The following is a 23,888-nucleotide window of genomic DNA, read 5'->3' on the forward strand; positions in this document are numbered from 1 at the left end:
AGATTTATCTACGTTACATAGAGCTGTAGTTCACTCATTTTGATTAAAACGGTCTGTTAATCCATCCCATTCTATTGTCGACAAGGTTGTCGTTAGTTTGAAGCTTCTAAGTGTTCCTTTAGTGTCTTCAGTAGACTTGCAAGAGATCCTTCTGTTTCATTCCTACCTTCATCCATACTTCCAGTGCTACCTGGTACCCACCAAGTTCTGAACCTTATGGGAGGGTCCTGTAGTCCAGAAAAAGGCTACTTCTGTTTCCCTACCATTGGCTTAGGATTGAGCTTTCTTGGGTCTGCTGAGTTATTTACCATTTGGTTATCTGCTTTTCAGCCTCTCAGGTTTTCTTACAGAATCTTCTTTCCCTCCAGCTTTGACCTTGTGAGTTTTTTTTTTAAATGTACCTTTTTGTGTGTCTCTTGGAAGGAACTTGGGTAGTGCCTTTGCTGGTTCCTCCATTTTTAACCTAACTTGAACTTTATTTTCACTGCTTTATGTTTATGTTTGATTTCTGCTAATCCTGGATGTCTTTCTAAGTCATATCTTAGAATAACTATATAACCTTCTTTTAGCATAAATTTAAGTCAATATTTATTAGATATTATGGTAACCTTTTAAAATTATTGTGTATTATTATCTTGACTATTTAAAAGTTATATTTTAAACATTTAGTCTAATTCACAGTATTTTTTTAACAGGGTATTGCTGGAACTGATGTAGCTAAAGAAGCATCTGATATTATTCTCACAGACGACAACTTTACAAGCATTGTTAAAGCAGTTATGTGGGGACGAAATGTCTATGACAGCATCTCAAAATTCCTTCAGTTCCAACTTACTGTTAATGTAGTAGCAGTGATTGTTGCTTTCACAGGCGCATGTATTACTCAAGTAGGTGACGATTTGTTTATTAAAACTTGTCCATTTTAAAACAAAAATGCGTATAATCTGCCTTTTTAACATACTTAAGTATTTAAATAAGCTGAAGCTTAATATTTTTAGTTAATTAATATAAAAATGTAATCCTGTTTCTTAAGTTTTTAAATCCTAAAGGCTTCCTGAGAATTGCTGAGTTCCTGAATAAGTTGTGAGTGTCTATTAGGAAACATATCTTTTCTAGGATTCACCACTTAAGGCTGTGCAGATGCTGTGGGTAAACCTCATAATGGATACGCTCGCTTCTCTGGCTCTGGCAACAGAACCACCCACTGAGTCTCTCTTGCTTCGAAAACCTTATGGTAGAAATAAGCCTCTCATCTCACGCACGATGATGAAGAATATTTTGGGTCATGCATTCTATCAACTTGTTGTAGTCTTTACACTCTTATTTGCTGGTAAGAATTCAATGTCTAATAAAGTTCATTTAATTATTTCTGTTCCAGGCTAATATCATCCAAGATGTTTTAATGTTACAAATTTTTCAAGAGCCTGAGTTTTATTCCAGACCTCGTATTTATCTTTAATTTCTCCTCTGTTTATCAGCGGGTGTTTAATAAATTTTGGGAGGCAATGTGATAGATAGTGGGGGTAAAATAAGATTTTACCTGATTTCTTTTCCTGGTTCTGGCACTAACTTAGGCATGTGATCTTGAACGTATCACCATAGTTTTGGGGGCTTCAGTTTCCTCATCTATAAAACAAGAGGGTTACACCTGATAATCCCAGGTCCCTTCCAGCTCTTTCTGTGCTGTCATTCCAAATTAAATAAATGGTCTGGTTATTGTGTACTTCCTTGAAATGTTAAATTGTTTTGTATGATAATTACAAAATAGTAATTTTTCATTCTTTCAGGAGAAAAGTTTTTTGATATTGATAGTGGAAGAAATGCTCCTTTGCATGCTCCTCCTTCCGAACATTATACTATTGTTTTTAATACCTTTGTGCTGATGCAACTTTTCAATGAAATAAATGCCCGGAAAATTCATGGTGAAAGAAATGTATTTGAAGGAATCTTTAATAATGCCATCTTCTGCACAATTGTTTTAGGCACTTTTGTAGTACAGGTGGGTAATTGGAAAAAAATACTTTCACATTTGATTATTATATTGGGAGACATTAGGAAAAAAAGTAGTTCCAGAAATTACTTGACAGCTGGGGGTGGGGGGTGGCTTCTATTTATTGCTTTGATATTTGTAGTTTGTAGTATCATGTTGATCTAAGGTGTCTTATGGAAACTTGGTCTGTTCTTAGATATAAATGCCACAACTAAGTAGATAAAACAATTTTATGTCTTCCAACTCAAAAATGAAAGTTTTTTTATGGAACTAAATCAGCCAGTCACATTAATCATTGTTGTTTCTACAGCATCTTAATATCCTCCTTTTCACACCCCTCATTATACCAAAAAAAGAGAGTAAGTTTAAGAACACTTGGACAAATACATATTGAACTTTTTTCATACTCATCACTTTTTGGTTTACAAAAGAAAATTATAACAATTTTGTATCTCTATTAAAATCTAGACCTGTGTGTCAGATAAGTTATAATCTGACTGGGCTACTAACAAACCAGTTGGGAATCTAGCTGTACAAATGTACAAATAATCTTAACTAAACAATCTTAACTAAATCTTAACAGTAGTGGAATTGACAAGTACTTATTACTTGAATTGGAATAAAATTGAGCTACAAAGAATGGAATTTGTAACTTAAAAAAAAATTTTAATGTTAGCTACTGAAATTATTCTTTTTAATTTCAATATTTGGCAGCTACCTAACTGCCATATCAAAGAGAGACCTGTCAGACTCACAAGAAGATGAATATTTTTACTTAATTCTTAATAGTTCATATTTTCTTTTTTTGTTTTTTTTGGGGGGGCAGCTGGCTGGTACAGGGATTGAACCCTGGACCCTGGTGTTATCAGCACCACACTCTAACAAACTGAACTAACCAGCCAGCCCTTTTAAATCTTAATATTTTCATGTACACTGTCTTAGGTCATTTAGTGTAAGGAGGGAAGCATAAGCAATGTATTTTGAATTTTATTTATGCACATACTGCATAAGAGCAAATTTCTGAGGGCATACACCAACTGAGTTAGCCCATATTTCATAGGACTTTGCAAGTTGCTTTTCTTTTCTTACATTCCATTCACATTTATCCTAACATCTAAATCTTAACTAGGAATGAACAGCTATTTATAGAAGGAAAAAAACAGTTGTGTACTTTGTCCACTTTTCCATAACACACGGTCTTTTCCACAAAAGTATACTGTCTTTGTAAAGGGTCTAAATTATTTCAAGAATTATACTTAATACAGGGGAATGTTATTACTTGATACTATATTGTAAACAGTACAATGTTATTCTTGATCATTAGAATTTTTTAAAATTTTTGGTAAGCACAATTTAAACATGAAGTATACATGCATTTAAAATTTGGGGCAGAGATTTTACTTGATTTCAGTGACTTATTTTGATCTATGATGATTATAATGCAGTTCATCAGTATAATGATTGTTTAGCTTGGGGTTTAGAGGACATAAATTTGTGTATTTTTTAAAGTGTATGAATTTTAAACTTTAAAGATTTAAATAAATTTTCCCACTGATTATTCCTCCAGATAATAATTGTGCAGTTTGGTGGAAAACCTTTCAGTTGTTCAGAACTTTCAATAGAACAGTGGCTATGGTCAATATTCCTAGGAATGGGAACATTACTCTGGGGCCAGGTAAAAATCTTAACAGTTTTTGTTCAAACCTAAACTGATATTTTTGAAAATTCCTAGTGTGTGTTTTCTTAATCGGTTTTGCTGCTTGATTCTAAATAGTTACAATTCTGGGTCAAGAAAGGGAATTCAGGAATATATTCTTTTAATATTTGTTCTAGTATGTCACTTTATTATTATTATGCCTATATTATAAAATGCTATTTTAATCTCTTGTATAGTTTTTAAAACTTGTTTTTTTAGAACAGGTATTATATCATGTATTAAAGATAATATATTTATGGCTGGTTAGAATGCTAATATCTGTATCTTTTACTCTGAACCATCTTTACATTTTCAGAGTAAAATTTTTTACAAAAATTGTAAACATAACGCTTACTCCATCATTTTGCTATAATTTAATTCAAAATGTAGCATAGGAAAAATCTTGAGTTTTACCTAGAGAACGTTTTTTTAAAAATAATGGTATCTGGAAAAAAGGGCCACAAAATGACATTTTAGATTATTTGGATTAAATAACTTTACCAGTGTATAAATAAAATACAATGCCTGAAAATGAGATATACCTCATTTTTACTATAGGCAGCTTACTTTGCAAATGCATGTCATTATTTTTTAAAGATAACTGGTAATGATGTGCATTGTTCATTTTAAGCCCATTACCATTGCTACAAAACTAGCTAACAAAGAATCTATTCTAACACTTTCATAAATGAAGGTTAACATCTGTTACAGTATGTAACTTGTATGAATTAATTTATTATTCTGAAGTAAATCAAATCAAATTTTTAGGTTTTACTTAAATTTTGCTCAATCTTTATAGTTTGATTTTTTTTATTTTCTTTTTTTATTTAACATTTACTTGTACATATTTGTGGGGTATGGTGTGTTGTTTCAGCACATATGCTGCACAGTGATTCACTTAAGGTAGACGGCATAGTTTTGTGCCTGTTAGTCTACCACCACTTCTCTGCCCCGCCCCCACCATCTTTATATCTCTTCAGTCTCACCTTTTTCTTAATTACGTTTCTAGGTTCTGAGTTTTCTCTTCTTACTTATTTTGAAGACCTCATTAATAGAGATATATTCTTAAGTATGATCCATACTTGGTCCACATTTCTGCTTTGATTACCATTCTAATTATTTCATAATGTTCCCTGATAGGCAGAACACAACCCCACAACCTCCCCATAAATCTGGCTAATTTCAGGAAGAGGAAATTCCATATAGTTTACATACCCAGCAGGCTTAAGTTACTGTCTGGTTGACATTGTCCATTGATTTTGTGTGCCATGGTAGAAGGAGCACTGGTTTTGGTGGTCAGTAGATCTAGGGTATAAGCTAATACATATATAAGCTAATTGGTAGTTTTTATATCTTTGTTTTGTAGAGCAGCTGTTCCTATTTGGTATCCTTATCAATCAGTGTTACTCCAATTTCAAATAGTCACATTTTATAAAAATAAATACCTATAACAAACAAAACTATTTTCAGTAGAACCTCGATGATTTTTTTGAATTCTGGTATGTTTTTTCTCATTGGACTCTTACAGTACTAATGAAATGTAAATTTGTTTTGCATTCAATAAAACCACCTGCCATTTTATTTGAAATAAATACAACTAATAAGAGTGTAAGTAAATATATATATAAAAGCACGATGTACAATTTTACTGTCTTGACTGTTCTAATTAAGATATGAAAAATAGAATCAGGTTAATTTCCACTCAAGAAAACTTTTACCCTTCAAACTTAAATCTTTTGTATACCTAAGAGAAGAATATTTTTTGTTCTGGGAGAGAGACTGATCAACAGGATCTCATTGCTTCATTGGTAAAGATAGTTGGATGCTCTTGCAACTTTTAATACCTTTTGTATTAAAGTTGATCAGTTTAACTGTAATTGATATGATTTGTTTCTAAGTTCTTTCCCTTGTGTTGTAGCTTATTTCAACAATTCCAACTAGCCGTTTAAAATTCCTAAAAGAAGCTGGCCATGGAACACAAAAGGAAGAAATACCTGAAGAGGAATTAGCAGAGGATGTTGAAGAGATTGATCATGCTGAAAGGGAGTTGCGGCGTGGCCAGATCTTGTGGTTTAGAGGTCTGAACAGAATCCAAACACAGGTATGGGCCTGGTAGAGAGGTAGGAGAGATGATGGGAGCAGGGGCTTTTGACCTGGGGAGGAGGTTCAAGTGTGTTCCTTAACTTCCTTTCTAGCCTTCCCAACCCACAAAACTTATTCTTTTGAAAAATAGTACTGGTGCCTGGAATGAGTGAAACCTTTAACTGATTATGAAAGAATGTGTCTATATGCCCCTAAGCTCCTTTTTTCCTAGCCTTTTTTTTCCCCTTCATCTCAAAATGCTACTCTTGCCTATTTATCTGCTCCGTAAAAAGTGCCTTTTTCTTTACTTTTTATATGTTGATAGATGGAATGGTCCTTTCTCTTGTTCTCTCTCTCTCTTGCTGAGCAAGCTGTCACAATCTCTGATTCCTTGCAGATGGATGTAGTGAATGCTTTCCAGAGTGGAAGTTCCATTCAGGGGGCTCTAAGGCGGCAACCCTCCATCGCCAGCCAGCATCATGATGTAACAAATATTTCTACCCCTACACATGTAGTGTTTTCCTCTTCTACTGCTTCTACTACTGTGGGGTGTGAGTGTGTGTTCCTAAGTGCATGAAATTAACATTTCCTACTTCACACACCTAACGTTTCTCATTTTCTCCTTAATGTTTAAATTCATTGTTCAGGCTTTTCATAAAGCTTTCTTTTCGTAAAGTGGATTGAGACCTCAAAGTGTTGTCATTGTTGTTGTTTTATTTCTTAGAGGGCTAGATAACAGCTGGAACAATTGCTACCAAAGATTAGATATGAAATCTGTGAGCTTGTCTCTGTGCTAACTCCTAATAGTTAATATGGGGAATAAAATTGTAGCTTAGAATTTGTGAAACTACTATAAATTTTTGAGTATATGCCTTTGAAAATGTTTATACTGCATGGTTCCCAGAAGCATGTGATTTGAAACTGATGTAACAGGACCAGGAAATTGCATTTTGAAAGCTAAAAATGAATTTAGCATTTTGATTTTTATTTTGTTCAGTTAGGAAACGAAGTTAATAGTCTGAAGAAAAATTCTCAGTATATATAGCCAGTTGCTTGCCTTCTTAAGCTGAACTTTGCCTTGCTTTGGATTTTTTGGGGGGGAAGGTGGGGGGTTCTTATATAAACTTCGTAGTTTTATGGTATTTATAGTTTGTGGGGTTTTTTCTGTTGTATAATCCGTTTAGTTCAAAATTACATCATAGGTAAGAAATGTTCTGTTAAATTTCAAAAGAAGTAGGGAGAGTGTACTGTTGATTAATTATTGAACATGAAATTTCTATTAATTGACTGTTATAAATTTTCTTTCAGGTTTTCAGTAAATTGCAAACTCCCTAAAAGCCTTATAATCTGTATTATCCCGGCTAGGAGTTAGGGTCTTCTGATTTCATGGTGGATTCTCACTGTATTGGAGGTACTAAAGATGTAAACCCATCCCTACCCCCAAAATCTGCTGAGAAACCTGAGGATAGCTTTGTATTGGGCAGAGACATATCTTTTCCATTTGGTCTCCAACCAGTTAAGTGCTGGAAGAACGTGGGGAAGCTGGAGAAGGATGAATTAAGGGACAAAACAGTGCAGGCTATTTACTCAATGCTTATTTGTTCCCTGTTGTTTAAGTAAGTTTCATTTGGTATTTTTAACAGTGTTGTAAAACAGGCAGAACAAGAGCTATTCCCATTTTACAGGTGTGAAAACTGACTTGGAGTTTCAATGGCTTGCCCATGGCTAATCAGGAAAGGCAGCATAAATGATGTAAAGCAAAGAGCAGAAAGTGCCCTAAATGTAATGTTAGGATATTAAGTTTACATACAGATCGAACAGTTAGGAGTCTTCCTTTTAAAAATTACTTACCTGTATGAAATGGTAGATGTAAATTACCTGGCCTGGTACATGTAATGTCAGTTGCATGCTACTCTCCTTATGTCTGTGCATTTCACAGTGTGCCTAGGACACATTGTAGACATTTCACAGTGTCTCTAGGGCTTCTTACCACCCAGCCCTAGAAAGTAAATGTTCTGCAGACTCTTACAAATGGCCTACCATATGTCAAGGCTGTTAGAACCTCAAGATCCTACAGTCTAATGAGAAAAACAAGCAGTCAGAAATTTCTACATGAGACTGAAACACAGAATATTGTAACATGGTCCTTAGCCCACCCTGGGAAGTCAGAAAAAATTGACCTGAAGAAAATGACTCCCAAGTAGACCTTGATAGAATTCACCAGTTGAGGAGAGCAGGCCTCAGTGATAATAGTTTGATACTAAAAGAATAATAAACTGTGAATGGTTGATGCAGCTGTAATGGAAAGTAAGCATCTGTTTATATCCCTCAAGAAGGAGCCAAAGTAAGACTTTATCCTGAAAGACCCATTCCCCTCTTTTTTTTGTTTTTGTTTTTTTTTGTGACCGGTAAGGGTATCGGAACCCTTGGCTTGGTGTCGCCCGCGCCGCGCTCAGCCAGTGAGCACACCGGCCATCCCTATATAGGGTCCGAACCCACGGCGGGAGCACTGCTGCACTCCCAGCGCCACACTCTCCCGAGTGAGCCACGGGGTCGGCCCCCCCACTCAAATTTTAAATTGAAAAATTTCAAGCATACAGACAAATTGAAAGTTTTTATCGTGAATACCCTTCACTTCTATTTACCACTTATTGTTTTATTTCATCTGCTTTGTCTATCTATATATTAATATATACTCTTTTTTCTGAGCCATTTGAAAGTAGCAGATATCATGACATTTCATCCCTAAATACTTTAGCATGTACCTCCAAAGAATAAGAAGTCGCCTATATAATCATTCTATTCTGTATTACCACGTCCAAGAAATTTAACGTTGATATCGTATTACCTAATATACAGTCCATATTCGATTTCTTCAGTTGCCCCCAAAATGTTGATTATAGCTTTTTTGATCCAGGAACCAAGAAAGGGTCATTGACAGTGTGTGTTATGACTCTTTAATCTCCAGCCTGGGTTCATTCCCTGTCTTTCATGCATTGACGTTTTAAAGAGTCCAGGCTAATTGCCTTATAAAATGTTCTATATTCTGTATTTGTCTCATTGTTTCCTACTGATTAACCTCATGTTAAACTTTTTTGACAAGTTTATCTCATGGCTAATGTATATTCATTTTCATTTCAACAATTTTTTAGGTAATTGAATTTTTTTCATTTGGAGAAGTGTCACATGACCTTAGATATACTATACCTACTGTATTTCTCGGTCTAATTGTGTTCCAGGCTTCATATTAAATATCAAATCAGAGACAAACTGTTTTAAGACAGACACATGCATGCGCACATGCACACCCACCCCAGGCTTTTTTCTCATACACAACTGTACACGAAACTTCTGAGTGGCTGGGACCTTATAGCCAAGGGAGTAGAGAGATACTTCAGAGAATAGCAAAGGAAGGTTTGTAGTTGTTGCTTCATCAAGGTTTGAAGTGTTTCTTTATTGTATATCCTATGTTCTAGGAGTGTAAGGAGGTATCCAGGGATGAATCTTATCTTGTTAATGGGGTTATCATTATATACTGACAGTTTCAGTAATTTGTTACCATAAATTTCTCTGAACCTCACTGGTGGAGCATTGTCGTAGGTGCCACAGAACATTAGCCAATATATAGAATTAATTAATACTGTTAGTATGTTTAATGAGAACTTTGATTTTTCTCACTATGTTTCTGCCCTAATAGAGGATAGTCTTAGAAATATCTGTGGATGTCAAATTTCTTTAACTCTTATTTGGAGTCCTTGCTTTGCTAAATAGAAGAAATAATAATCCAGTTCAACTTTGTCAGATGCTAAACTTGGAACATCTCTGCAGAGATCTTTTTCTCCTTATTTATTTGTCAGCTCTTTACTCTTAAAGATCTCTAGAGAAGACATTCTGTAGGTGTTTTTTAAAAAAAATTTATAAAGTATATCATTCTAATATCAGTCTACACAACTTATTAATTCTTTTGCTGAATAAATAGCTAAGCCTTCCTGGAAAGGAAAAATTGAGAGGGAAAAATGGTCTTCTGGGTGAAGGGTCAGCAAGCTACAGCCTATGGACCAAATCTGGCCTGTTAATTCTTTTGCTGAATAAATAGCTAAGCCTTCCTGGAAAGGAAAAATTGAGGGGGAAAAATGGTCTTCTGGGTGAAGGGTCAGCAAGCTACAGCCTATGGACCAAATCTGGCCTGTTGCCTATTTTTTAAAAGAAGTTTTTATTGGAATACAGCCATGCCAATTCATTTAAGTATTGCCTATGGAAGTTTTTGCACTAGGAGGGCAGAGTTGAGTAGTTATGACAGAGACTGTGTGGCTCGCAAAACCTGAAATATTTATTCTCTGGCCCTTTACAGAAAAAGTTGCCAACCCCTGTTCCAGAAAATTAAAACATTGCACAGTACCTAGGTGGTTCTTCTTTTGAGAAAATTAGATATGCAAATACCCAACTTTGGAAAACAGTTAAGATTTTCTTTCTTGTTGCAAAGTATCTTTTACTTTACTGTTACAATTCTTTATGTTAGTGCACATAGTAAAAGTAGTGATGAATACACATTTCAAAATTAACAGTCTGTTGTAGAAGATATATCAGCTCGTGACTAAATAGCCAAGTATTTTAGAGCTATCTCCTTGTATATACCATGTTTGGGGCAATAATATTGTTATTTTGTGTTATCAAAGGTAGGATGGTAGAAAAATAGTTGGTTTTGAAAGGGTACATGGTCTTGTTTTGATTTGTTATTTAAATTTAAAGTATCGTTTATCTTTATTTTTAGTCTCTTAAAATTACAATAATCACTTCAATTTTTTTGTTTCTATATATATCTTTTATGTAATGTTTCCCTGTTTTTTCCCTCTGTTGAATAATTTACTTTAAAAAAATTTTTCTTGACATAGGAGTTATTGAATTTTTCTTAATTCTGATAATTTTAGGAGGTATAATTATGTTGTGCATAGAAGGCCTCAATAGATTTTCAGTAGGAATTGAGTAAAAAGCCTGGATAAAATAGTGAGGCTTGCATTTCAAAAATGGGTAATTACGTTTACTAAAGTTTCTTTTTAAACTGAATTCCTTGTGGTATTAATATTGTTTCCTACGTACCTAAAATATTGTGCATATAATTCTTTTTCTCAGAATTACTACCGTACTGTGAGAATTAAACATATAGAAGGTAATAAAGATCGGAGCTAGTTCAACATTGTGCCTTACATCAAGAGTGCTTTCTTATTTATGTTCTTTAAAAGCAGAAAGTAAAATCTGGTTCAGTAATTCTTGGTTAATCTAGATTTTATTGTGTGTATCTCACGTGAGAACTGTTCTTTGAAATTGTGTTGTTTGGAGCATTGTTGAGCTGTCCTTTGACTGTGTTGAAACTAACCACTGTCATGTGGCTTAAGTAGAGGAAGAAGAGGAAGCACTAACCTTAATCTCATGAAATGTTTTTTTCTAATGAAGTTAGCCATAACATAACCATCTGTATGTTCTTGTCTTTCACTGACATCTAAGGAACCTGAAACTGGGAGTCTAGAAACCTGGGTTCCAAGACTCTTTAGCACTGATTAGAAGTGACCTGACAAGTCAGCCACCCACCCTCTCAGTTGCGCAGTTTCAACATTTATAAAGTGGTTAGAATTAAATGTCTCTAGGTTTTTTTTATTAAATTCTTCCAGACAGAAAAAAATCTTACCAAAATTGAAGTTTTGATAAAAAAGAAATTTAGTCTGATTTGCCTGCCACAGGTGTGTGTGTGTACACATACACTTGCTTGCCCTTACCTGCTCAGTCTTTACACTCTGCTCCTCTTAGAGCTTCACTAACTCCCTGATCTCTAACTTAAGTCCATATGTTTCTTCTGAGTTCTAGATATTTTCCAAATTTAACATGTTCAGAAAATGTATTTATTTCCTCCTTGATTTTTTCACTGCTCTCTTCTATACCCAGACTGGTAAACACACACACAGACACAGACACAAAACTTAACTGTTTCTCTATCTCCATTGGCAGCAGTACCAGCAACCTAGTCAAATAAACAACAACTTCAGTGTCATCTCAGACATTTCTCATCACCCATCAAGTTTGCTGGCTGATCCTCCAATTCGTATTCTCTTCTGTGCCTACTGACACCAACAGATTTTTCTTTTGAGGAAGTTATCTTTTTGCTTTTTTAAACTTCATAGTTTATTGTTAGGACAGTCAGGAACTTGCTAAATTTCCACCTGTATAAAATGTGAATTGTAAGATTTTACAATAAAACACCAACCGAATGAGTATATTTAGCAAGCATTGTTTACATTCCATATGTAAAACTTTACATCTTAATTAAGGGGGAGGGGAAAAAGCAATAAAAGAAATTGAAAATGTGTTTGCTGCTACTTATCTGTCAAATTAAGGAACTGAAGTAAAAACACATGAATAGGATACAATTAAAAAATAGCATGATCGGTCCGGCCGGGTGGCGCACTGCTACAGTGCACCACTTGGGAGCGCGGCGGTGCTCCCGCCGAGGGTTCGGATCCCACATACAGACCGGATCCCACATACAGACCGGTTCCCGCTCACTGGCTGAGCGAGGTGCGGACACAACACTGAGGGTTGCGATCCCGTTGCCGATCCCGGTCCGGTACGGGCGCAACACTGAGGGTTGCGATCCGTTGCCGGACACGAAAAAAGACAAAAAAAAAGGAAAAAAAAAATAGCATGATAAAGTGGCAAGACGATATGAAGAGATGCTTGCTGCTCCAAGTGTGGATCATGGGCTTGCAGCACCAGCATCACCTGGGAACGTGGTAGAAATGCCCCTGCTGAATCAGAGTCTGCATTTCAACAAGATCCCTGAAGCCCTGGCATTGATACTTGTGAGCTAACACTGTTCTAAGTCTTTAGCGTACTGACTAATTTAATCTCCCATGAACAACCCCCATTTTATAGTTGAAGAAACCTGTTTGACCAGGTAGGATTCCTCAAATAGAAAGTGGCAGAGCTGGAATTCACACCCAGATATTTTACCTGTCGTCTTTCTCACTCAACTGTGCTATACCCTTTTATGAAGGGCTAAGTGAATATGGACTAAAGCAACCTATAGACAAGGCTTGGTAAACAAGGGAAGACAACTTTGAGGTGAGATGAGGATATAATCAGAAGTGGGCACGTGACCCTAAACCCTATGTTACATTTTTAAAAATACACTGAAATGTTCATTTGAAGGAATTTATTTATTCATTATCATTGTCTTAAGAGATGATTTTGGTAACCTCTTTTCATTTATACAGCAGATTTGTAAGAAGGAAGGTGAATTGTTGAGCTGTATATTTAGGGGTTGAAAGTATTAGAAAACTTTAAAACTTTGTTTCTTCTTCTTGGGAAATTTTTTACAGAATACCAAAGGATTATTTAGTTTTGTTTTTAATCTGTTCTTTCCAGAGAACTGTAGTAATTGATTTAAGTTTTAATCTATTATAAGGAAAAACACTAACACTTTATAGATAAATGGCATATACTCAAATATTTATAGCTGTTTAATGGCATTTTATAGATATTTATTTGGGTTTTGTCTTTATTTTTATTTTTTAATTTAGGGAATAGTGGGGTAGATGTGAGTTCATTGTGGCATTCAGCTTATATTTGCTTGGCTTTTTCATAGTCAGTGACTCCCTAATTCCTAGCATGATAAACAGTAACCCTTTGTGCTTGACTTTGTTTAATTTATTTGAATTATTTTCAAAATACATTTTTTTTAATTTAAAAGAAATCAGCTAAGCTTGTGTATGGTTAAGTTTTCGTTTTGTTTTTTGTTTGATTTTGTTTTCTTAGGGAAAAAAAATCCTATAAAATGGCTATTAAATTTTTAGCCAGTGACAATGAGATTTTCTTAGTGTTTGAATTCTATACCTCTTAATTCTTAGAGTATGTGGTTTTGTTGTTCTGTAGTGTCCTTACTAAAATATTCATTTTTTTTACAGTGTATTGCAAGTTCCACTGCATTACATGCAAATATGATTCACTCATACCTAGCTGTTTGTGGATTCAAACTCATAAATGAACCATTTTTAAGTAAAGTTAATAGCATACTGACATCTTTCTGTGTTTTCTGATATTTACAGATTCGAGTGGTGAATGCATTTCGTAGTTCTTTATATGAAGGGTTAGAAAAACCAGAATCAAGAAGTTCGATTCACAACTTTATGACACATCCTGAGTTTAGGATAGAAGATTCAGAGCCTCATATCCCCCTTATTGATGACACTGATGCTGAAGACGATGCTCCTACAAAGCGTAACTCCAGTCCTCCACCCTCTCCCAACAAAAATAACAATGCTGTTGACAGTGGAATTCACCTTACAATAGAAATGAACAAGTCTGCTACCTCTTCATCCCCAGGAAGCCCACTACATAGTTTGGAAACATCACTCTGATTGTAAGCTGAATGTTAACACACTAGCTGCATTGTAAAGAAACAAATTGAAACTGGGTCTTTTCACATATTGTGACGGACAAGATAGCTTTCTTGTCTTTGGACTTCAACAGAAGACATACTTGTACGAATGTAGATTTATTTTTTTAAAAAAATGCAAAGCTTTCTGCCAGACTGAGGGTGCTTTTTGGGGGGTGGGAGAAATGAACTGACAGATAAACAGTAACTCAGAGTAAGTGACCCGCGGATCATCAGTAGAACCCAGGAATGGTCCTGAACAGTGTATTAGTAGAGCTTTAGTTTATCTCAGTCCTTGATGGGAGAGAGGGAGGAGTAAAGCTGGGCTAGACAAAGAGCCCCAGATCATTGAATTGATACTTTAATTTCTGCTGTTGGCTGTTAATAATTTGGATTATTTATGTTTATAAATGATACAGATCTGTTTACAAGGTTTGTAGATACTTTTTTTGTTCCTGTTCATAGATGGGAAGCTTCCTTATAACTGATGCAGAGAAAACTTAGTCCTTCAAATACTGCTGTATTTTCAGGAAAAAAAGGGGTGTTTCTATTGAAACTGTACTAAATTTTTGCCTACAATTTACCTTGTTAATATTGTAGATAAATTGCTAATACTAATAGCCAAATAGATAACACTAATGCTTTGTTTAAAAAAACAAAACAAAACAAAAAAACATGAGCAGTGGTGTTCTAATGAAGTTATGGCATCTGTCCTAATTAGTTTCTTAAATACATTTACTACTTAATGGTTTTGAAACAACTGTTTAATTTTTAAAATTTTTGAAAACTTGCTAATAACCTTTTGTTCAGAATTTAGTAGATTGTTTAATGCAGGACATCAACTACATAATGAAAGATGCTTGAAATGCTTTTGTTATTTCAGGCAAATCAAATTAAATCAAACTATCAAACTGCAAGAGATCCTTAGTCCTTTTTGTTTTTGTCTAAACATGTTAGTTCAGTGATGTCTTGGTGAACTGTGAGTGAACTGTATTGATTTTTCTAATAAATCCTTAGAGACCTTCATACAGCATGAGGGCTGTTGGCATTTTGAAAAAGGTTAATAAGTAGAAGCATACATGTTTTCTTTTTGTTTTTGAAACTTGTTTGTAAACATAAATATGCCCTTTTATTAAATAAATATATGGCAATGTTTTTTTAAAAGACATTTCAGCTTCTTTACTGAGTAATTCTGCATACATGGTGCATCAGTCTGTTCTCTTTAACCACAATTGGAATAAATTTCAAGATGGTAACAGCCCCATGACGTACTGCTTTAATTCCTTGTGGTAACCTAATAGAATCAGATTAAGAAAATTAACACAATTTCACTGTTTGACATATTCTTCATAGAATTTAATTTGTCCAAAATAGTCTTAACGTTTAGGAAAAAAATGACCACCATTGTCTTTGATACATTTATTTTAATCTTTAAGTGGCCAAATAACAGATTAGATAAAATAAGACTATATGAAAAGGTGGGAAAGGTTCTAAAAAGATATATTTAGACGTAATAACTGTATGTTGGAATGCCCATCTCTAAACCAATTGGATTCTTTAGCTCTGTTTCTTTCTTCTGTCTACCTTCTTCCCTCATTTGCCTCTGTCTTTACCCTTTAGAAACTGGCATTATTTTAGGGCCCAGATTTCACCAGATATGCAATCCTCAGGCTGACATAAAGTTTACGAGGACTACTACGACATCTGAGAGTGCTGACCCAGCAAAGAAATATTTAGTTGATGGTGCTTGATATTTTTGGTGGGTGGGGGAAATCTTTTTCCCTCCATCAGTTCTTTGCAGTAATCTTCTGCAAGTCTTCGATTGGCTCTGTCAGCATTTGTAATTGTACATTTATTCATCAGGTATTTATAGCTAATCATACTGTAAAAAGAGGTAGCATGATATGCTGGAAAGCATATTAGACTAGGAGTCAAGACCTGGTTTCTCGTCTTGGTTTTGCCATTAACTTGCTGCATGATCTTGGGAAAACTGTTTACCCTAAATGTGGGTAGTGGACTAGACTATCTTTAAGAACCCTTTCAACTCTAAAAATTTGACCCTATTAACTGGAGAAGCCTGTAAGGCATAGGGAATAGAGAAAAGGGAAATGTTTCCGATTTTCTTTTTTATTTTGGTTATGCTTAAATATGAATGTAATTACCAGAAGATTTAGAAGTGCATGTGCTTTGAAGGATTTGTATTGAGCTTTTACAGCATTCATTTTTCAACTCAAGGCAATGGCTTTTTACACTAACTCTAATCCATAAATGGGTCTTAGGACATCCATGAAGTGATAGCAAGACATGTTTAGTGTGTATTTCTCTCTTTGAGACACTGTAATTTCTACCAGAAATTTCCAGAGCATTATGTTAGTAGAAAAAAATGCAAGCAAGCTGTTAAAGATCTTGGATCCCATTATATAGTATGTATAGCTGAAATCAGCATCTGTAATTCAATCACTTTTTCTCTTTTATCCTCTAACCAAAAAATTGTTTAATTTTGCATCCCAAATGTTTTTAATCTTTGTATATTTTTAAAAAATCCTTTCTCCTCATCATTGCCTTTTTTGTGGTTGTAAATAGACTTACTTGCACTTTGAAGATGAGTTACTCCTTGTCATCTTACAAATATGTGATATGGTAATTTTCATAACAGATGTCAGTTTTGAACCAAGAAATGGTGATTTGTTTATAAGAAAAAAAAACTGGCTTCATTTCTGTGAAATTGCTCTTTGAAAATTTCTTTTTACACGTGTAAGCCAACTGAGATACCGTGATGGTGTTGATTTCTTTCAATGATGCTTACCATCTATTTTAGCCACTGAGCCTTTTATTATTTGTCTATTTGTAAAGTTTATTTGTCTTAACTCATTTAATAAATATACTGTTTATCTGTTTCTGAATGGGGACTGAACTTTTTGAATATTGGAGTTGATTTGAACATCATAGTTTGGAATTGCTTTTTTCTACTCGACATTTTAAAAATCTAATTGATGAAAAGTATGTAATGTACTTGAAATGTTACGGGTGTGTTACAGTGAATCAGTGTTCTAATATGCATGATCTTGCCTCCAAAATGGAAGTGGTTACCTTGTCCCTAGTCTACCTACCTACCGTCTTCAACCCTTGTAGCACAACAGATGATTTCTGCAGTCCGTGGGCGTGTAATGGTTTGTTTTTAGAAAAGATTGGTTTTTCACATTAACTGTAAAAGTTTATTTTTTCAATCAATATTGTAGCACAACAGATGATTTCTGCAGTCCGTGGGCGTGTAATGTTTTGTTTTTAGAAAAGATTGGTTTTTCACATTAACTGTAAAAGTTTATTTTTTCAATCAATAATCCAAACTTGTCAGTAGCAATTACCTGAACTCTATGGTTAAAAAATAATAAAATTGTCCTTAGGTGGTTTTTATAATAAATTATTAACATAAATTAGCAGCCTCATTTAAATACTGAGTAAACTTTATACGATTATGAATACCATATTTTTCAGTAAATTATTGAGAGTATTTAAGTATCATACTTATAACGTGAAAGATATTTTTCATTTTGTTAATTGGAATTTATATATGTATTATGCCTCCTGACTTGAAGAAACATTTCCTTCCTTTTTTCAGTTTTTTTTTGGTGGCTGGCCAGTACAAGGATCTGAACCCTGGATCGTATATATGTATTATGGATTAGAATTAAATTTTGAATTAAGTTCTCTTTGTAAAAGTAACTGAATAAGCAGGAAGAGTTTCTTATAAGCCTTTGCTTGTTCACATTTTTCCTTCCCCATCCTTTAGAGAACTCATGTCTTACTGCAGCTGCCTTTTTTCTCTTAACTTACGCTACTCTAAGACTCTTACACCTAAACCCCGTGTCAACCTTTATCTTTTTTAATTACTGTCACATTTGTAAACAAAAAGTGATTCATTAGCATAATTATGCCACCTTACTAAAAATAATCTGAAAAAATAACCTTTCTTTTAGAATAGGCATTTTTATACCATGAAGAATGTTTCATGTGGTAAGGGAAGTTAGTAATTGTGTTCCCATACTTTTCTCATCAGTATGTGTCAAAAGGGAAATTATCCAAATAATTTTTTTCAACAGATTGGTACTTTTCCCCCTTAAACTCCCAATTGACAGTTTACTTGTATGCTCTTTGTCTTAAGAACCATTTCTTTGACCTTGTCTCTATTCGTTACAAAAAAACCCACTTCAGCTAATACATGAATATATTAAATGTAGGCTTGTTTAATCTGTATCCTCTGAATTCAAGGTGTCATTATTGAACAATATATTAATGGCTTGGAAATAGGGAATTAAAGTTTCTTAAATGTGCATATGTACTTAGGATTGGTATCTGGCACAACTTCCTTATCCAGCCCTGTATCCTAGGAACACTAGTTCCCAAATCAGTAGTACACATATCTGGATTTGGGTTGAATGAGGTAAGTCCCTAAGATACTCTTAATTTAAGTCAGGGTTACAAAGGCCACATTTATTCCAAATCACTTTTCAGATCATTAGGTATAAGCAGTGATACTTTCCTTTGCTGTGAAAAGGAAATTGTCACAACATAAATTAGTATTTATGGAATACTTGCTATATGCTAAGCACTTTGTATGGATTATGTAAATATAACCCTGTGAACTACTGTCATTTTACATATGGGGATACCGAGGTTTAGGGGGTTTGAGTACCTTGCTCTAGGCTACGTGTCTAGGTAGTAGGGCTGGGATTCACACTTGAGACAGACCCTTTCAAGAGCCCATGCTGTCGGCCCCTGGTCTTTATTGTACTAGGATCTTGTGAACCTGAATTTGGGCCCTGCATCTAAAATCTGTGCTTAACTCTTCAGTGTTCCCTTCGCTTCTCTTCTTTTCTGATAGCAAATGCTTCGAAGATTATCTTGATCTTCATAACCTTGGAGGATAGCTCAAAAGATTGAGGCAAAGAATCACCAATTAAGACGCATAATCAAAGCTTACCTCACAGACCTCCTATAGCTGAAGAGTCAAAGATAAACTCAGTAGAATGATGTTTTTAGTAGAATACTTTGATTAGAGAATTTCATGATTCAGTACTTGAAGATAGGTATGTTTATTCAAAGTTTCATAGATAACCTATTAATTTAACAGGTCATTGCTTTGTTTCCTAAATAATTTGGAATGCAAATAAATTTATCACATTAATGAGATAATCTGCATTTTTTGTTTTTGAAATTGGCAAAATTTGGTTAGAGCTTGATGCTGATAACTCCAAGTTCCGGGGTTTGATCCCTATACCAGCCAGCTTCTCTCCCCACCGCCCCCACCACCATAGGGTGTTTTACTTGCAGATAGTTTATATTTTATTTTATGAAGAATTATTTTGTCTTTCAACGGTATATTCCCTTATGAAAAATTTTAAGGCTTTCATATTTAGCACAAGGTAGTGGCACTATTGCATATTGGATTTTAAATGATCAATGTTTAAAATAAGAAAATTGCAGCCATTGTTTCACTTCTGTCTTAATACCATTTTATATTAATGTGATTTGTGAATAGTCATTTGGTCACCCTTCATGTGCAAAAATGAGATGCGTGCTGATTTTTATAGTCTTTAAGATATTTTAGTGAAGATACAGTATTTTAAAACATTCTTTTCTGGAAGGCTGCTTTTGAAATCATACATATTTAGTCTAAGGCATATCTTAATGAATAGCCTGAGAACGAATGTACAAAAATAAGTATGGGAGCTCAGGGAGACCTGTGGTATTTGAAGTTAGAAATTTGAATTAGGATGCTTTTAATTTATGTGGTATTCAAAATCTTTAACCATAAACCTGCTTTTGCAGTTAGCTTCAAACTCTTGGAGAAGGGTAAGTCTGTAGTGTACCTAAAATCTTTAACTTCTATTTTCTGCTATAGACTTTGGGTGGGTAGTAGGTCCCAATCTGAGGTGTGATACGGAAGAGGGTAGCTTATAACACTAAAGCCACACCAAGTTTCTGGAGCCTGGGAATCTTTCAATATGTAATAACACCACCCTGGTGTCCATCCCCGTTTTCCTGTTTCAAAAATTATCTAACTGCCAACTGCTTTCATGTCTGTCCAAATCTCCCGCCCTCCATTCATTCATTCAACAAATATTTGGTACCTGTCTGTCATGGGGAATTTATGCCGTTCTAGACTCTGGAGAGAAACAAACAAGATCCATCCTCTCTGGGAGTTTATGTTCCAGTGGGCAGGAGAGACAGACCTATGTCGAGGGCTAGGGATGATGCTGTTAGAGAAGGGAACGTCTTGCAGTTAAAGGTAACGTTTGAGTAGAGACCTGATGGAAGTGAAGGAGCCAACTGCTTGGCTATCTGAAGGAGCCTTCCAGGCAGAGGTTCCAGTATGTGGTGATTGGCAAGTGTGAAGAACTGCAAGGAGGCCAGTATAGCTGGCTTGGGGTGAACCAGCAGGAGAGTGGTAGGAGATATACTTAGAGAGGTAACTGGAGACTGCCTGAGTATAGTTATAAGCCTTAGCAAGAACTTCGGCTCTTAAGTTGAGTGAGAGGGGAAGCCAATGGAGGAGGAGCAACATAGTCTGACTTTCGAGGAGATATACTTAGAGAGGTAACTGGAGACTGCCTGAGTATAGTTATAAGCCTTAGCAAGAACTTTGGCTCTTAAGTTGAGTGAGAGGGGAAGCCAATGGAGGAGGAGCAACATAGTCTGACTTTCGAAAGGATCATTGGCTGCTTTGTAGAGAGGGATAGATTGGAAGCTAGGAGATCAGTTTGGAAGCGATTGTTTCTTCCAGACTCATTCCATTCCAGCTTAGCTTGTTCTGCTGCTTTGTAGCCCCTTCTGAAGAGTCCTTTGGGCCCCTTATTTTTTTGTCTGTGTTAACTTTTTGCTTGTCCTGCTCATCTGAATGACACAAGGCTGGCACCACTTTTACAATCATCTCACAAGAACTTAACATATTTTCCTCATTTGTTTTAACCTATATGCAGTTTTCTGTTATAAATTTTTACTGTTATAAGGCAACATGGTCACAAATAGAAGGTGGCCGTTTCTTAGTTGTTTAGTCTTCAAGATCATAGTTGGTGTATCCTCCAAACTACCTTTCTCTTGCTTTGTAAAGGCTCCTTACATCTGTTAATCTTATTCTTTTATATTAAACATGAGTTCCAGTCTTAGGATTCCTCCAGCATCCCTGAGTCGTTTTTAGCCTGCTAACCTTCACTTATCATCCTAACCAAGGCACTGGAGCTGTTACCTCACTCCTGCTCTGTTACTGACCTGGATGGCTTTGTGTGTTGTTACACGACCTTGGTGCCTATACCTGAATGAACTGCAGCCTGTTCTCAGCTTCAGAGTATGCTCAGCCTTGCTGGTGACTAAAATTCACACTCATTTCCTGGTTTTTCTCACTGGTGCTTAAACCAGCCATTAATTTGTCTCTTGTTCTTTTCAGGGCCATTCCTCATTGCATTTATTCCAAACCTTCGTGCCTCCCTCAGAGCCAGGATTCAAGACCTGCTTTGTCTGACTCCAGAGCACACTTTTCCTATCCTCGCTGTCAACTAAACCTGTGATTTTTTTTTTTTAATGTATTTTAGCAGACATCTGCCTCTCCTTGTCATTTTGTTATTGGTTTTTGGTCCCAAAGCACAAGATTTTACATCTATCTATATTAAACTATTGTTCTATTCAACTCATATCACTTAGACTTCTGATTTTGTTATCTAGTTTATTCTCAGCTCTTCTCAGCTTAATGCTGCGCAAGACAGTGATGAGCTTTCCTTCTACTTCTTTATCAAAACAACTGTCATGGCAAAACCAAAGACATGAACAAGACAGATCTGCAGCAACCCTTTGCCTGACTTTTTGAAACCACTACCAGGTTGATATTTAATCCAATTCAACCAATTGAGTATCACCTAATTAAATGTTCTGTCATCCTACACATACGTAGCCGTTAAATCTAAAAGTAGACGATGCTTTGTTGAGATGCTGTCAACTACATTTCCTGTTTTGCTATAAATATTTCTTCCTTGGTTTTAGGTACTCTTTTTTTTTGTCAGTCCTTCATTTTCACCATTATTACCCTCGTCTGTTCCCTCAGGCCAGTATACTCAGATTTCTAAACTGTGCTCTCCACATCCCTGCCCTTTGTCTCTCCTGTCACCAATCCATCCAGCACACTCAAAATCATCTATCACAGCTTTGCCAATGTCATCCCTTCCTGTTCAGAAAACAGATAAGTAAATACCCCCCAAAAGCCTTGGATGGCTCTTTATTTGCTCTTTCACAGCTCCTGCCCTTCACGTGGTTGTCACTTGCACCTCCTTCTCCACCGCCTTGAGCACATTGTGTGTTCATGTGTGCTCCCCTCACCTGTAAATTCGTCCTTGAACTCTCCATGTTCCACTTCAGTGCTTTATATCTCTTCACAGTGCATGCAGCACTCTGCTTCTCTCCTTCCCCAACACAACAGAGATAGTCAAGAGCACTTTTTTCAGAGGTTCGAAGAGTTGATATCTGAGGTTTAGGAAGAGGGAGTATAGTGTAAGAAGAGCATTTACTCAGCAGTCAGCAGACCTGGGTTCTGGTCCCAACTCTGTCTTATATCAATTTTCAATACCTCAAGCCCTTAGTCTCCTCGACAGGAATATGAATATTACAACCCCTGCCCTACTTTAGATGTTTAGATGAACTTGGGGATGTGAAAGCACTGTAACAATTATAAAGGGCAATGCATGATGGTAAACAACCAAAACGATCCTGTGAAGGGCTGTTCCTGCTTTCCCCAATAAATGTGCCTTAAATAGAAAATTTCAGAATTGAAAAGAGCCCTTATGTCGCAACTGGGTCATAAATACCCAGGCATTGTGAAGATCACCCAGAGATTCATCTCATTAGAAATGATAGTGTTTGCTTCTTCCATTTCCATTTTTTCTGTATTTTTAGTCAATAATAGAAACATTTTCACTTTTAAAAAGAAGCAGTCTGCTTACCTCTTGCACCTCTGGGTGGTGATCAGATGAGTGTGCTAGTGACCGAGACACTCAGTTTTTTACTATTATTTAGCTGAACGCTACTAGATGCTCTGATGGCTTGGGACTGTTACCCAGTTTTAATTGCTTTTTTGGTTCCTGGTCATATCTTCATTCCCATAATAAATCATGGAATAAACCAGTATTTCCCAAACTTTGCTGCACATTAGAGTTACTTGGGGGAGCTTTAAAACATACTGTGCTAGGCTCTGACCCAGGCACTGAAGTCTAGTGTGTGGCCTGAGCTTTGGCATTTTAAAAAATTTCCCAGAGGATTCTAACATGCAGCTGGTTTGGGAACTACTGAATTAAACAGAGGGAAGCATGGAGAACTACAATGCTGAAAAATGCAAAAAGTTAACAAAGAGCATAAAAAGTAATGATTTTGTAAATTTCCTCAAGATTAATGTCAGTAACAAATTCTTGATCAAAATGCTTTTAAAAAATGAGGTTGTGTCTAGTACTTCAAAAATCAGTGTTAAGAGAAAGTATATAGATTATTAAATTTAGTTTCCTAAATTTACTGTGATGAAAAACTAACCTGAAATACATTTTTTTGTGGAAATATACTTACTAATAGAGGGTTAAAAACCTTATCTCATTTATGGGCCGGCCCGGTGGCGCACTGGATAGTGCGCCGCTTGGGAAGCGCGGCGGCGCTCCCGCCCG

The 23,888-nt window shown here is 35.5% G+C and overlaps 1 protein-coding gene across 3 annotated transcripts in view; it reads left to right on the plus strand.

Annotated features, from left to right (window-relative positions):
- The window catches only part of ATP2B1 (ATPase, Ca++ transporting, plasma membrane 1), a 117,529-nt gene extending 100,439 nt beyond the window's left edge, over positions 1 to 17,090 (plus strand). The window contains exons 16-22 of one of the 3 annotated variants that reach the window (XM_008579419.1): positions 696 to 887; positions 1,117 to 1,330; positions 1,788 to 1,999; positions 3,558 to 3,665; positions 5,605 to 5,787; positions 6,166 to 6,319; positions 13,865 to 17,090. In XM_008579419.1, the coding sequence (XP_008577641.1) occupies positions 696 to 887; positions 1,117 to 1,330; positions 1,788 to 1,999; positions 3,558 to 3,665; positions 5,605 to 5,787; positions 6,166 to 6,319; positions 13,865 to 13,890 (1,089 nt within the window). In that variant the 3' untranslated portion in view covers positions 13,891 to 17,090. The remainder of the gene's footprint in view (positions 1 to 695; positions 888 to 1,116; positions 1,331 to 1,787; positions 2,000 to 3,557; positions 3,666 to 5,604; positions 5,788 to 6,165; positions 6,320 to 13,864) is intronic. The other 2 variants (XM_008579417.1, XM_008579418.1) reach the window with 2 other exon arrangements.
- The last annotated feature ends 6,798 nt before the right edge of the window (positions 17,091 to 23,888 follow it).

The sequence above is a fragment of the Galeopterus variegatus genome, unplaced genomic scaffold (genome assembly GCF_000696425.1).
Source record: "Galeopterus variegatus unplaced genomic scaffold, G_variegatus-3.0.2 Scaffold1880, whole genome shotgun sequence".
Classification (NCBI taxonomy): domain Eukaryota; kingdom Metazoa; phylum Chordata; class Mammalia; order Dermoptera; family Cynocephalidae; genus Galeopterus; species Galeopterus variegatus.